This window comes from Agelaius phoeniceus, chromosome Z (assembly GCF_051311805.1).
Source record: "Agelaius phoeniceus isolate bAgePho1 chromosome Z, bAgePho1.hap1, whole genome shotgun sequence".
Taxonomy (NCBI): domain Eukaryota; kingdom Metazoa; phylum Chordata; class Aves; order Passeriformes; family Icteridae; genus Agelaius; species Agelaius phoeniceus.
In genome coordinates, this window is record NC_135303.1 from 55225117 (window position 1) to 55239128 (window position 14012).

Genomic DNA, 14012 nt, shown 5'->3' on the forward strand with positions numbered 1-14012 from the left:
TCTCATCTGGTTTACACTAATGATAATTAGCTCACTTTCTAAGAGCCTTATTGCTAACAAGATACAAGACAATTCTGTTTGGCCTGTCTGTAGCATATCTTTTATTTGTTTTTTGACCATGTCTCATCTATTTCAGTATTATTTTGCTACTTCCTAGTTATTTTAAAAAATATTCAATATTTACTTAGAGTAAATAAACAGCATCTTCACACATAATTTACTGTGCTTGACACATAGATGGTCATCTCTGTTTCTCATTTGCAGCACAGAGTAGGTAGCTGCAAAGCAGAAATAGATTCAATTCAGAGATTTCTTATGAAATGCATTAAAAGTTCTCTTTGTGCCTTGAGGCTATATTAAATAAGATGTGCATGTTTCACTTAATACTGTTATTTTGTTGCATAGTAAAGTTTGTACTACTGCTCTCTCTGTAGGGTTTGCTTTACAAAACTAAATATATCAGAATTAACAGGAAAAATATTTTCTCTCCATACGTCATTATAATCCCTGAACTATTTGAGTAGATTTTAAATTACATTTCTATTATCTGTGTTCTGAAACAACAGTTAGTCAGTATGAAATACGCACTGATACTCTGATACTGCAGCCAGACTTACAAAGCCCTTTAGTCTGGTAAACAATCTTGAACTTTTAAATGGAGCCAAAAAGCAAAATTTAGGCAAGCTTTGAAACAGTAATAAGTCTGGTTTTTTCCTTCAAGGAAAAAAACAAACAGCCAATCTTCCCTCAATAAACAAAAATAGAGAAGTACAAACCAAACCAAACAAAAAACCACACACACAAAACCAACAAACAATAAAAAAACAACCACAGAAAGCAAAACAGGAAGCAAAACTAATGAGAAATAACATCAGGATGAGTACACACAGCAGGTAGTGAAACTGGAGATTAACTCACCTCTTGCAAAATTGATGTAATTTAAAAAGTGCAAATTACTGTCCTTGCTGGACAGTAAATGGAATACAAGTTTTTAAAATGCCTCTCAGTTGCCCCATCTCTGGGTCAGGAAAAGGGTATTGTCTTTGCTGGTTGGAAGAATCACTCCATGATGCTATTCAATCATACCTCCAGGATATTGTGAGACTAAGGGAACAATGAAAGGCAGACATGAAGGAAAAAGCCTCTTATTATAGAATCATAAAATAGTTTGAGTTGGAAGGGTCTTTGAAAGATCATCCAGTTCTGCCCCCTGCCATGGGTAGGGAACCTTCCTCTGCACAAGGCTGCTCCAAGCTCCATTCAGCCTGGCTTTGAACACTGTCTGGGACAGGGAGTCCACAACTTCTCTGGGGTACTTCTCTCACCATCCTTATAGAGAAGAATCTGTCTTATCTACAGGACAGTATACACTTTTACTCCTTTGTTATTACAACAACAGTTTAAAAACAACTAATTCTTAGCTAGTGTTTAGCATGATGTTTTTCCCTGGCACTGTAAACACTAATTTATTTTTGCTGATAAGTAATAACCTTGTTATCTCTAGCTAAACAATATTAGATTAACAAGAACAAATATCCTTGTGTTAATTAAACAGTACATTGTGCAGTAAATTGATAATAACGTGTTGCTTTACAAATAAACACCAAATACTTTAGGCAGTACATTTATGGTATTGATACAGGCCACACCTCTCTTGTCAAATATTTTGTGTAGCTGCAGTATACAAAGGAATTAAGGTTGCATAATTACAGCTGGTATTTTGTTTCACTAGTCAATACAGAACAAATAAATTAACCACCATATTTGTGTAATTACTATCTTCCCTCTTGAAATGGTAGGAATTTGAATTTCTTATCCACAGTACAAAGTAACCCAACACTTGATTAATTAAATATTAGCTAAATTTCTCTCTACAACTGTAAATTGCACTTCAATGAAGAGAGTGACTTGCATCCTGAATTGAAATTTATAATGTAAATGCACTGATTGATTCTCCTTAGGACAATGAAAAATACATCACTCTGACAAAAGTGGTTTTTTAAGTTATCCACATTTCTATATTTGTGAGCTATAAAGAAAAGAGGGGAAGGGAAAGAAAATGAAATTTCCCTATTCACAGCACACATAGAAGAATTATATAGTTTTAGTAGACTGCACACTTAGGTAGTTAGTACTGTCCAGCAGATATGGATTCTTTCTTCCCATCTAAGAAAAACTTACATCTGCATTTCTGCTAAGCATGTATTAATGAAAGGCTTTAAGCTTCAGCTTTCAAAACATGACTGCTAATTTTGAGTTTTTCTTCTTTTAGAGAACATGTTAGAGTACAACTGTCTTCACTTCTGCCCTTTCTCTATAAAAGTGGGGGTGACAGCAATTTGTATTTGTATTCTTACAACACTTAAGATTCGCCACCAAAAGTTAGAAACATGGTGCATGAGGGGTTTTAGAGAATGCTTTGGCAAATACCCTCAGAAGAAAGTTGCTGTTCCTCACTTGTATACAACTGAAACCAGTTGTTAAGGATGTGCTTCTTCAGCTTGTTTAAGGAGGCCAAATTACATAAAGCAAAGTCTGCAGGCAGTCTTCATTGGCCTAGTAGGAATGATTACCACCTCTCCAAGACAGGCAGAGTGTCTCTCTTGGGCTGCTCAGATTTCATTTCAAATCAAGAAAGAACAAGCTCTCTGGATGCACAAGGTCAGCTCTGTGCAGACTGACCCGGGGCAGTGTCTTCTGAGCTTGTGACACCACAATGCCCAATTCTTTTCATCAGTAGATCCCCTACAGTGATATGACTGCTTCTTCTGATTTCCAGCTGCAGTGGCAAAGGCTCTGGTTTAAGCTCTCCTGATGATCGAGTCCTGAGCTGTGCCCCTGAGTCCTGCCCAATGCTTCCTGGTTTTACCACAGGCATAACACAACAAGATTACCCATCCCCTTCAGCTTCAAGATGAAGACCAAAGCTTGTCAAAAGCTGTCAGTTGTCTGCCTTGCTGTCTTGCAGTAGTCAAGGTTAGGCAGCACATTCCCATCAGTACTGCTAAGGGAGCTACAGGGCTGCTGCACACAGCACACAGCACACGGTTTGGTTTATGAACTGCTAGGGGAAGAAGTGTGCTGCATACTTCTAACACACTAATAACTGAACAAGGAAGCCTGATGAAAACAACTGACCATATTCTTCCAGAATCATAGAATTACTTATGTTGGAAAAGATCTTTAAAATCATTGGGTCCAACTGCATTGGAGAATTATAAGTTTCACAATTTCCTGAAGTTCTTTACTAATCTTTACTAATTTGAATTCATCACCTTTCAAATCAAAGTTCTTGTGAGGACATATTGAAATGCAAAACTTAACCTGTTTTATGTGCTCAGTCCTGGTAATATAAAAGCAGTGGCTTAATCCAAAGTACAGGGGATGTAAGTTTGGATCACACTAACATACAGACCCCAGGACAGTCTGCCAAGAGAAACTTTGGAATCAATAAAATCAGACAGTTTCACAAAGCAGAAAAAATTCTGGAGATTCCCCCCAGTCCTATTCTCTCTGATATTTCTTTGTCCTTTGCCCACTAAGAAAAGTACCCTCATTCTCATAAGCTTTCAGCTGACACAACAATGTAAAATACTACAATACTCTTCAACGACATAGTGTTTTTCTTTTTTTAAGAACTGTTCACTCATTTCTGCGTGCACTCGAGCATCTGCTATTCAGCTGTCAAGACACGGTGAAGCTCTGCTTTTGCATGAACCGGGACACTGGGTTTGGTGCGGTTTTTGTCTGATACAAAAACCGAGCAGCTCGGCAACTCCTCGACAAGTTTTCCATCTCGCTTACGGCCCTCTGCAGGTCTGCGGCCTCCCGCAAAAATAACGCCGACCTCGAGGGCCGTGCAGCCATGTCACTGCTCCTGCTTGCACACCATTCCTGGAAGCTCCGGGTGACTCTCCTGTGTTTCCCGGGCACAAACTGCACCCCGTCTCTGGCTGACGGACGCGCAGCGGGTTCGGCCGCAGGTTGCTCGCTCTCTCCATCGGAATCCCCCGCCTCCTCCTGGGCCTCGGCGCGGCTGCCCGAGGTCGCTCCCCCGGCCGGGAGCGAACGGCTCCGCTCCATCCCGGGCCCGTCGCTTCCTCGCCGTCGCACAACGGCCCGCGCCTTTCCGCTCCAGCTCCGCCTTTCCCTTCCGCGCTCCCATGGCCGGGTCGCCGGCGCCCCCGGTCACGCAGCAGGTCGGGCGGGCGCGGGGCTGCGGGCGGCGGCCGGAGCAGGAGCAGCTGCGGGAGGCCGCCCGCTGCCCGGTGCTGGACGCGGACGGCAGGAGCGTCCCCTTCCAGGCCCTGTACGCGGAGCAGAAAGCGATCGTGCTGTTCGTGCGGGTGAGGAGGGGCCGTCGCGGGGCCTAGCCCGGCTGCTGGCGGGGCAGTGGGAGGGCGGCGGTGCGGGGGCTTAGCGCGGGCTGGGCAGGAACACAAAGGAGAGCCGTGCTTCTCCTGAGACCCCTGTTCTTTGGTAAAGTGAAACACTATTTACCAGAAAGGAAATACTTCTTCAGCCGGGTGTTTAGGGAAACAAGTATCGTGTTCCTTGATTTCCCGGCTGTCGAGCCAGCTATCACATTCCTAAAATACCTAGAGATAAAAATATTTGCAAGGCTGCAGGCCCAGTGTCCTTGTTCAGGCTTGGGTTAAACCATTATCCGAATCCAAATTTTGTGGTTGGAATCTTTCCCATTCCTTGTTCCTGATCACCTCCAAAGTGGTGTGTGTCCAAAGTCTGCTGCTTCCTATTTATGCAGTTGTATCTGTTTCTCACACATTCAATTGGGTACGTTGCAGAACTTTTTGTGTTACACCTGTAAGGAGTACGTAGAAGATCTGGCAAAAGTTCCCAAGGCATTTTTACAAGTAAGTACTCTGCTCTTAATGTGTTTGTGGCCACAATCAAGCAGATCTGTTATGTCCGGCTACGCACTTACATAAAGCTTCGAGGAATAAAAAAAAAGGCTCAGAAGAAGCACTTTCATTGTTTGCTACAATAGCAATAATGAATCTGCCTAGGAGACACAGGAAAGGATTTTATGGCATTGCACGCTCTGTTGGAACAGCATTATTTCTCCCTGCCCTATTAGCTTGGTGCTCTTTATACTGTTGTGCTCAGAGCAGTTAGACAACATCTGACAGGCATTTCTTTCAGTATTAGTAGTGCCCTGGACAGCTGTCTTCTGACTGCTAACTACTGCCCTGTCCATTATACTAGTAGGTCCGGCTGATGTGCACAGAACAAGATCAGAAAATTGATCTGGATTAAAAATAGGATCTTTTTCTATGGTGATTTGTAAAGTGCATTAGTAGTGTGTCCTGCTCTCCAGGGCAGCTGCACAAACAGGAATGACAGTGACAGAAAAGAGAAGTAGAGTGGGCAGGGGTTGCTATCAATATGAGTTTTTTGGGTGGTAGGAGATGCCAGAGAAGACAATGATATCCTGCTAAATGTGGAAGGTCAATCTGTCTCTTCTAGACTGCTGATTGAAATTCTTCCTTACTTTATTCCCAGCAGCATAGCCAATGACAGAGACTCAGGTCATTGCTGATGGCAACTCCATCTAGGTCCATCTGAGATGGATTAGGAATTATGAGGACAAAAATGGGCAATTTCTTTGTCAGGTTCCCTTCTCAGGACAGATATTTCTAAACTGTTTGATCAGTGTTACTCAAAAGGACATTTTGTTAATTTGGCTCCTCAAATAAATGTATCTAGAGAGTCAAAAATGTCAATTAAGAATGCGCTTTTCTTAATGAAAAGATTCGGATTTTAGGAGGGCTTCTTTTCATAACAAGCAAAATTATTTTATATGGAAAATTATTCTATTTGGGAGAGGCAAATATATAATAAAACAACCTTATATTTAGGAACTGGTTTTAGTGATATCTAAATGAACTTCAATTTTGGGCACTGTTTTACAGACTCAGGCTTAAGGCTGCACCTGCAAAAAACAGCAGTCGATATAAATGCAAGTTATATCTATCAATGGGTCCATATATGTAAATCCCAAATGTTTGGGCACCATCCTTTGTGTGCTTCTTCTTTAGATGTAGGTGCAATTGAGTGGAAATTTTGAGTTTCCAAAATCATATCATGTTGCAATTAATTGAAAAGACAATCCTGTCAATGCTACAGGAAACTTAAAGATTAATTACACAACTGTAATTTAAAAGTTGTATTTAAAAATATTTTTTCACTTAAAAAATTAATGTTGCTGCTAACTGTGGGTGATATACAAAAGTACAGTCTCCAAACATGGAAGTTATGTTAAGATGAAACAATTTTAAGTCAGTGCACTGCAATCACTAACTCGGCACACCAGATTCTGGCAATGTTTTGAAGTCAGGTAGGACACCCACTTCCTCTTCACAGCTTCAATACCCATCTTCTGTTCTAGGAATCGAATGTGAGGCTTATAGTTATTGGACAGTCATCATATCATCACATCAAGGTAAATAAAGTGGTCATTAAATACAATGAATCCTCTATTATGTCCTCTTGGTCTGTACTGAGGGATTTGGTTTGCATGAAAGGGTAGTCTTTTGCAACAGTAAAAAAGGATAGCGTTCATGAGGCAATTCTAATAGTAATACACAACTAAAGCAAATAATTAAAACTTGCAGTTTAAAAGCCACCAGGTGTTGCTAAGGAAACATCCTTTCTTGATTTCACTGAAAGCTTTGTTTTAATAGAAGCTTTGAGGCTAAAAATTTTGTACTTTAACATAACTAACAAATACACAGCTTTCAAATAAGAGGGGGGAGCATGAAGCTGGCAGAGTGTTGGTATTTTTGTTGTTGTCAGTAAAACCTAGCTTGTTACTGCCTTAACCTTACAAATATTACTTTATTTTTCTGTGTCTGTCTGTGTCTATGCCTATATTTTGCAGCCTTTTTGCAGTTTAACTGGATATACACATGAAATATATGTAGATCCACAAAGAGAAATTTATAAAATACTTGGGATGAAAAGAGGTGAAGGTAATAAAGCATCAGGTAAGAATGATTTTCTCACCTTATTTAGACTTTCACAAACAAAACAGAAATGCTCTGATAAAATAATATGATCACAATGTAAAGAGAAAATGAGTTGCCCACCAGACTGTGTCTCGTAGGCTATATTTTGTGAAAACACTGGTAATCAGGAATCTCTAAAGTATTCATAGCAGCTGTTAATTGTTGTTGCTCTTATATACTTTCATATTTCCACATAACAAGTGTTTTGTGGTTTTGTTTAGTTCGGAGCCCTCATGTGAAATCAAACACTCTTCTGGGAAGTATTAGGAGTATATGGAGAGCAATGACTGGCCCAGCTTTTGATTTTCAAGGAGACCCTGCTCAGCAGGGAGGAGCTTTGATTTTAGGCCCAGGTGAGCTGCTTTGTTTTGTGTGAAAGTCACCACTGTCTCCTCTAGCTGTTTGCTGCCATTTCGCCTTCTGTCCCTGTGGGTCCCAAGGAGACAGTCTGGTGTTGAACTGTGTGATTTCTGTCGCATGAAGAAATCTGCAGAGTGTCATTGCGTAGTCCCATCTCCCACAGAGGTGGCATAAACCTGATCACAGTACTGCAGAAATTGGTTGGATCGCTGATGGAACAACTGCCTCAAAGTATGGAGGGTTTTCTTGGCATTGTGGTATTTACCTACATTCTGCTTTCACATGTGATTTGAGGCATTTAATGTGGTTTTATTAGAGGGGTAAAGCATGAAGGGGGAATTGCAACATGACAGTCACCACATTATTAGGAAATATCCTGCTACAGCAGATTTAAAGTAGTTAAATGTGTCAATGTTCCTTGCTTCTTTAATATAATTAAAAAACACTTTGTCATTGTTTAAAATACAGAATATGTGCACTCTACAGAACTAATACACATTTGTACAGTAACTGGTAGGTAGTCAGAATGCTGCTTCAATATACTTACATCTTTGAATAAATAAATATGTTATTCAATAATTTACATGTTATTCTCATTCCAGGCAACGAAGTTCATTTTTTGCACCTTGATAAAAACAGGCTGGATCATGTTCCCATTAATACAATCTTGGAGCTGGCAGGAGTTAAAACAGTGAATTTCTCAAACAAACCCCAGATTATTGACATATGACACTGAAGCAATGTATACTTTTTTTGTAAATTTGTGCTCTACAAGAACAGCTCTCTGGTGAATTACAGCAAGCATTGGTTCTGTTGCTTCTTTGTGGAACATCTGAAACCTTATGTAGAAAATCAAAGCATAGAATAAACTACCTGACACTAGAGATGGATATAAAAGTGCTATTTCCATTGAGTACAAGATAATAAAAACTAAAACACAACTGAGACTGATTGCAAAAAATCCTAGAGCTTATTATTGTCTCATCAGACAAACTTGCTAGTTTTTTTTTAAACATCGTTGTTCAAGGTAAGAACACTAAGGTAAGAAATCAGATTTTGCTCAGGAAGAACTTGGGATTCTTGTCTTCAGCAGATCAACACTGGCTTTCAATCCAAGACTTTTCAGCACTGTTTTAAAGCTTCCAGCACTGTATGACTGTATTTTGTATTGAAATACACCTTGAAAAGCCACAGTTTTGAACACCTGGACTTCATTTGCATCTGGCAGTGGCAGAAGTTATGAAACACATTTCACAAATTGAAATAAATATTTTAAATACATCATCCTGTATTGTCTGCAATTCTTTTGTGTGATACAAAAACATGGGTCTGTAAGACCAGAGAGGGGTGGGTCTTAAATTTGTATCTGATCAGATTATTGGTTTTGGAGTAACCCAAATTATTTGTGTTCCTATGAAGATTTGCAGCAAGATGTTCTTCCTTTGTATGTACGTATTTTCTCTGAGCAAGAGGTCTCAGAATAAATTGTTCTTAGTTATTTCTGTCTTAAACAACTGAAGTAAGCATAACAGCATTCTTTCTGGTTTGCAGTTCTGGCATATTTCATATTATTCATTTATCTACAGATGTTTATGTTCAACATCTATTGGTTTCATTAAAGTAGATGTGCCCTCTTTCATCTAGGATACACTTTTTAGCAATTTGAAAAAAAAAAATGTCCAAGATTTATGGAGGAGCAGATCCTTCTCTGCAGCCTTTGATCTTTGACCCTCACTGTAAAATGTTACCATACGTACATGTCTCAACTGCAAATTTTCACCCCTTTTAAGCTTTAATGCAATTGTGAAATGGCATTTTGTGAAGATGTTTGTTCCTGCATTCATTAAGGTCACTGGCAGGCCCAGAGCAAGGTCTGGAAAGCTTTACACCATTAAGAGCGAAATTAAGTGCACTGTTCCTTGATAAAAAATAAAAGGCTTGCGTAAGAAACATAACAATACCGAACAATGTAATTCTATTAAAGATACTATGCCTCAGCAACTTATTCATTACACCTCTATTTTGATATTACATGTTTAGAAGAAGGATTTTATGAATGTAAAAATACAGTTGCCTGCTTTGAACAGCACTCGGCACAGGGCTAAAGGTAGTCACATGCAGACTCTCAACCCCTGTGATTTCAGGGCTGGCCAGAGGCTTCCTCAAACTCGGCATAACAGACTGGGACAGGCAGCTCAGGCTCGCGGGGGAGTGAAGTCTGCTTTTCATGAACCACTGTTCCTACAGTCTCAAATAAGGAGCTGCCTCCTCCCTCCAGCAGTCCCCCAGCTCAACAATATTTTTCAGCATGCCAAGAACTCTGGAATGCATCTGCCTCTTTGCCTCATGTTACTTAAACAGCCAAAAGCAGGCTGGAAAACTTATGTTTGTAAAACAAAGACAATAAACAAATAAAATTATTTTCAAAGACAACGTATGATGAATAGCCAGTTGATATGTAGTGCTTCCACTCTGCTTCATTAACCTGATAATCACAGTTAAGGGCACTGATTCTTGTTCCACTTCTATTTTGCAGTTGTTCTTGGTGCTTTTGATTTTAAAGGAAACATTCTAGCTGCCTTCCTGCTTTTTTTGCTTTTAGTAGAATTAAAAGAATATACAATGGTAATCGTTCTGTTGGTCCTAATAAGCACATTTTAAAAAAATTAACTACAGCTAAAAGGATTATGGGCGATTAAAAGATATTGGAGTTAATTAAACTGTAGCTTTACAGCTTTTTAGGTAGAAGTAATCTACCCTTACTATTTCAATACTGACAGGAACCATACCACAACCTCTGTGTTATCCCAGCAAAATCACTTCTTCAGAAAGACTCACAAACTGCAGACAAAAAAAAAGGAGAGAGGAAGAGAGGGGAAGATTCAGCAGAAGAGCTGAGGTGTCCTAATCAGGGCATTGGCCCTGCCTTTTGCATCTGGCCACAGCTTGAGAGAGTTTGCTTGACCCCTGCGAGACAATGACTCCCACATTCATAATGAATTGGAAGAACGATGGCCACAGTCACCTTGGGAGAATTTGTTTCCAAAGTGTCAGAAGAATTTTAGGTGACTGGTGTTACTTAGAAAGGATATTTTTTAAAAAGTCGTGCAGTGAATAGTGGCTACTAGAATGTTTCCAGCAAGTTTTTGTCCATAAATACGCGCACTCAGCAGATGGTAGAGTATTCCCTCCAGGGCTTTCATAATGGCCATTAGACGGAGGTGGGAAGGGAGTGGTTCTCAGAAGCTGTTTTACCTACCGGCTTGGTTTAGTGCTACGGCCATTTAAAATAACTATGTATTTTAAAGTATCGCTGTATCTAAGAGGCAGATTCAAACAGTTATTTAAACTTTCCGGATCGGCCCATTTAACGTTCAGACCAGAAGCCTACATGCACTGGACTGTTTTGAGCTGGCTTTACAAAGTACCAAGTCCTCGGGCTCCTCTCTCGGTACATGTCAGGAGGGGCACCTGGAGGGCAGCGAGGCCCCAGAGAAGGCAGGGCAGGGGCGGAGCGCGCGGAGCGGAGCCCCCGAGAGGAGCCCCCGGAGCGGAGCCCCCGGGCCGCGCTCCCCACCGGGGGCAGCCAGCGCCACGTCAGCAGCGCGGGCCGGCCGCGCGCCCAGACAGGCGGCGCCGCGGCAGCGGGGGCGGGGGGGCGCGTGCCCCGGCCCACCTGTTACCGCGGCCGCCATGACGTCACTCCCCCCGCCGCTCCGCGCCGGTGACGCCACACCGCGCGCCCCAATCAGGGGCGGCCGTTGGGGGTGCGGCGGGCGCTCCGCCGGGCTGCGGGGCGAAGGTGCGGCGGGAGGGGGCGGTGTCCGCGGGGCCGCGTCAGCCGCCGCCGCCCTCGCCGCCGCCCTCGCCGCCGCGGGGTCCCTCCCCTCCCTCCGGCCGCCGGGTCCCCGAGGCATGAGGGGATCGTAGCGCCGCGGCCGCCTCCGCCATGAAGCGGAAGAGCTGGGCCGAGGCGCGGCGCCGCGCAGCCCCGCCGCCGCCCGCGCTGAAGAGGACGCGGGGCGCGGCGTCGCGGGCGGCGGGGGGCGAGGCGGAGCGGCGGCGGCAGCCGCCCCCCGCCGGTCTGGAGACCTGCCTGAGGATCGCGGGTGAGGGGGGTGTGCCGGGGGCGCGGGGGGCGGGGGTGTCCCGCCGCGGTGTCCCGTCCCGCCGGCGGTGGGCGCCGCGCCGGCTCCGGGTGGGCAGGAAAACTTGCCGTCGGTGCGATTCCCGGCGGGAGCCCGGGGCGCTCGGCAGGCACTGCTGTCCGGGCGGTGGGCCGGTCAGTCCCCGAGCCCGGAGCTCTGGCGCGTCACTCCGCCAAGTGTTGTTGGGAGTGCGCCGCTCGTCCAGCGGGATAACTCGTCCTGCCGTGTCCCGGTAGCCCGAGCAGTACTCAGCCCCGATTGCCTCTCGCTGGCATTTTCTGCCTGCCAGAGAGTGTGAACGGAAAACAACGTTAAACACGTTTCTATCCGTTCAACACGTTGTGGGGTGGAAAAAAGTGGCATATTTGTCCATGTGTTGGGGGAATGTGTGTATACGCACGCACGCACAAATACATCTATATCTAATCTATCTGTATCTATATATATAGATACATGTATAGATAGATACAGATAGTTTTTTCTCTTGATGCCGTTATATCGGGCTTGCTGGCTAATGAGTAAAATAGTGGGCAAACGTCGCACCTCCCCTTGACATGCAAGTGCCAACAGCTTGTGCAGGCAGGATTGCTCAGTGTCGTCTCTCTTTTTCGTGCTCCAGGCTCCGAGCCGCGCTTTGTTTTGGCACGAGTCTCCCTCTTTTAAGAAGCCTGTTGGATCACAGCCAGAAAATTATGTGTTTAGGTTTGAGCTCCCCATCTGAAAGATGGGCTTGAGTTTAGTTTGCCTAAAGGCAAAAACAACAGCAAAAATTACTTTTTAAGTCATACGTCATAATCTCAGAATTTTAGTGTATTTACAACTTCTCATAAAAAGCAAGAACTATACCTCCCGGCACATCTCTGTGAAGGGCGTGGAAAATATCTGTGGACAAAGCAAGCAAAAATATAAAGAGCAAACATGCAGAAAAGGCACCAATGTACCTTTTATTTCTGCGGTAAAAATATGGTTCCTTGTATTAACTAGTGTGTCTCCTACATAACAGTATGTATAGAAAACTGTAAGATTTTGTTTTGAAAATTTGTCATAGCAACGTAGAAAGAATGTAAACTGCCAAAGCTTACCAGATTCTTCTTTTTAAAAAGCTTTAATACTGTCAGCGAGTCAAATCCTAAATATTCCAGCCAAAAAATTCAGCATTTTAGGCCTAATCTACACTGAGAAACATAATGGTGTACTTATCCACAGAACTCTAAAGCTCCAACAACTCCATATGTGTTTTGTTTCTATTGCAGCAACTGTTCATATAGGACATGATGATAGTATGATTTTAAGGTCAGTTGTGGAAACCCCTCTTGTAAGAGATAATGACTTTTTACTATCAAAGTGATTTTACTGCCAGTATTACCACGCAGCCCTGTCCAGCTCACATCTCCAGCAAGCAGATCTGTCTAACCATTCTCATGAAGCAGTTGCTTTGACCTGGTAACGTGTCTGGCATCAACAAGCCCATTAAATTACTGTATTTTCTCCTTCAAGAAAGTGTTCACCTTTTTAAATTCAGTAGAGCACCTAGGCTTTGACCTGTGTTTTTTCAGTGGGATTTCACCATGTGCAGCAGTACCTAGTGTAGTAAATTCGATTAAAGTACACTTTAATTAACTTTACTTTGATTAAAGTAAATTTCATTATTATTTTTAAGAATACTTCATTTTGTCTTGATCTTGCTGTGTGCAGTGGCTGCTGTTTATTGTCCAATTTTTAGCTCTGATTCAAATTATAGTCTAATGTTTAGTTTGCTGCTTTGTCATACTTGTTTATTTAAAGAGAAATCTTAAAAGAATAAGCTAACAGGCTTACCTTTTTTTTCAGCTGTTTTAAAGTTCTGTCAAGGTTTGAAATGTCAGTTTTGCCTTCTCATAATGCAGTTTTGAGAAGTTAATTAATAGCTGTGTACTGGAGACAAAGCATAAGGTCTTATTCTTAAAAATGGACATACTGGTAAATATTTGAACCATCTTAAAGGCTGAGAGATCTGTGTTAGCTTATCTGCTTAGAGAAACAGTGCCAAACGTATTAAAAACACCTCAGGCTACCCTTATTTTCATCTTTGCAAAAGACAGAAGCAGAACATAAACCAAAATTGCTGTAAAGATTCATGGATCAATCTTTTGTTGTGTGATGTTACACTCACAGATGGCGAAGTTTCAAATCCATTCTAGGAATTTTATACCCACAATACTTACAGTAATCATTGCATTTCCTTATTTTGTAATTAGTTGTATGCATCAGCCATATGTCAGAATAACTATTATTTAGAACTGTCTAAATATTCTTGGTTACTAGTAAAACTAGTTCAGGAAAGCTGTCCTTTTAAAAAGTTGTTCATTTTAGTCTGTTAAGCTGCATGGTAAGCTTTATCATTTTCTCTTTGTCAACGAGTGCATGGGGCTTGCTGGTATGAATCCAATTTGCTGGAACTGAATGCATTTAGTCTGTTTATTAGAAGCATATTCCC

The 14012-nt window shown here is 42.2% G+C and overlaps 2 protein-coding genes across 12 annotated transcripts in view; both read left to right on the plus strand.

Moving 5' to 3' along the window:
* The first annotated feature begins 3730 nt into the window (after nucleotides 1–3730).
* PRXL2C (peroxiredoxin like 2C) lies at nucleotides 3731–8672 on the plus strand. Of its 2 annotated transcripts, none has more exons than XM_077171648.1 (6): nucleotides 3731–4309; nucleotides 4806–4874; nucleotides 6410–6463; nucleotides 6902–7007; nucleotides 7250–7381; nucleotides 7991–8672. In XM_077171648.1, the coding sequence occupies exons 1-6, from the start codon at nucleotides 3866–3868 to the stop codon at nucleotides 8116–8118; spliced, it is 933 nt and encodes a 310-aa protein (XP_077027763.1). In that variant the 5' UTR covers nucleotides 3731–3865; the 3' UTR covers nucleotides 8119–8672. The 2 variants fall into 2 exon arrangements, with proteins under 2 accessions (XP_077027763.1, XP_054507864.1); XM_054651889.2 differs by having other exon boundaries at nucleotides 4032–4346.
* Nucleotides 8673–11143: 2471 nt separating this feature from the next.
* Nucleotides 11144–14012, plus strand: part of CDC14B (cell division cycle 14B) — a 44205-nt gene continuing 41336 nt past the window's right edge. For 4 of the 10 annotated variants that reach the window (XR_013179797.1, XM_054652284.2, XM_054652287.2 and 1 more), the window contains exon 1: nucleotides 11146–11497. Coding sequence is in view for 9 of the 10 variants with exons in the window: in XM_054652284.2 (XP_054508259.1) it covers nucleotides 11338–11497 (160 nt within the window). In the remaining variant the exon portion in view is untranslated. Of the gene's footprint in view, nucleotides 11498–14012 lie in introns of all 10 variants that reach the window. The other 6 variants (XM_054652289.2, XM_054652292.2, XM_077171270.1 and 3 more) reach the window with 5 other exon arrangements.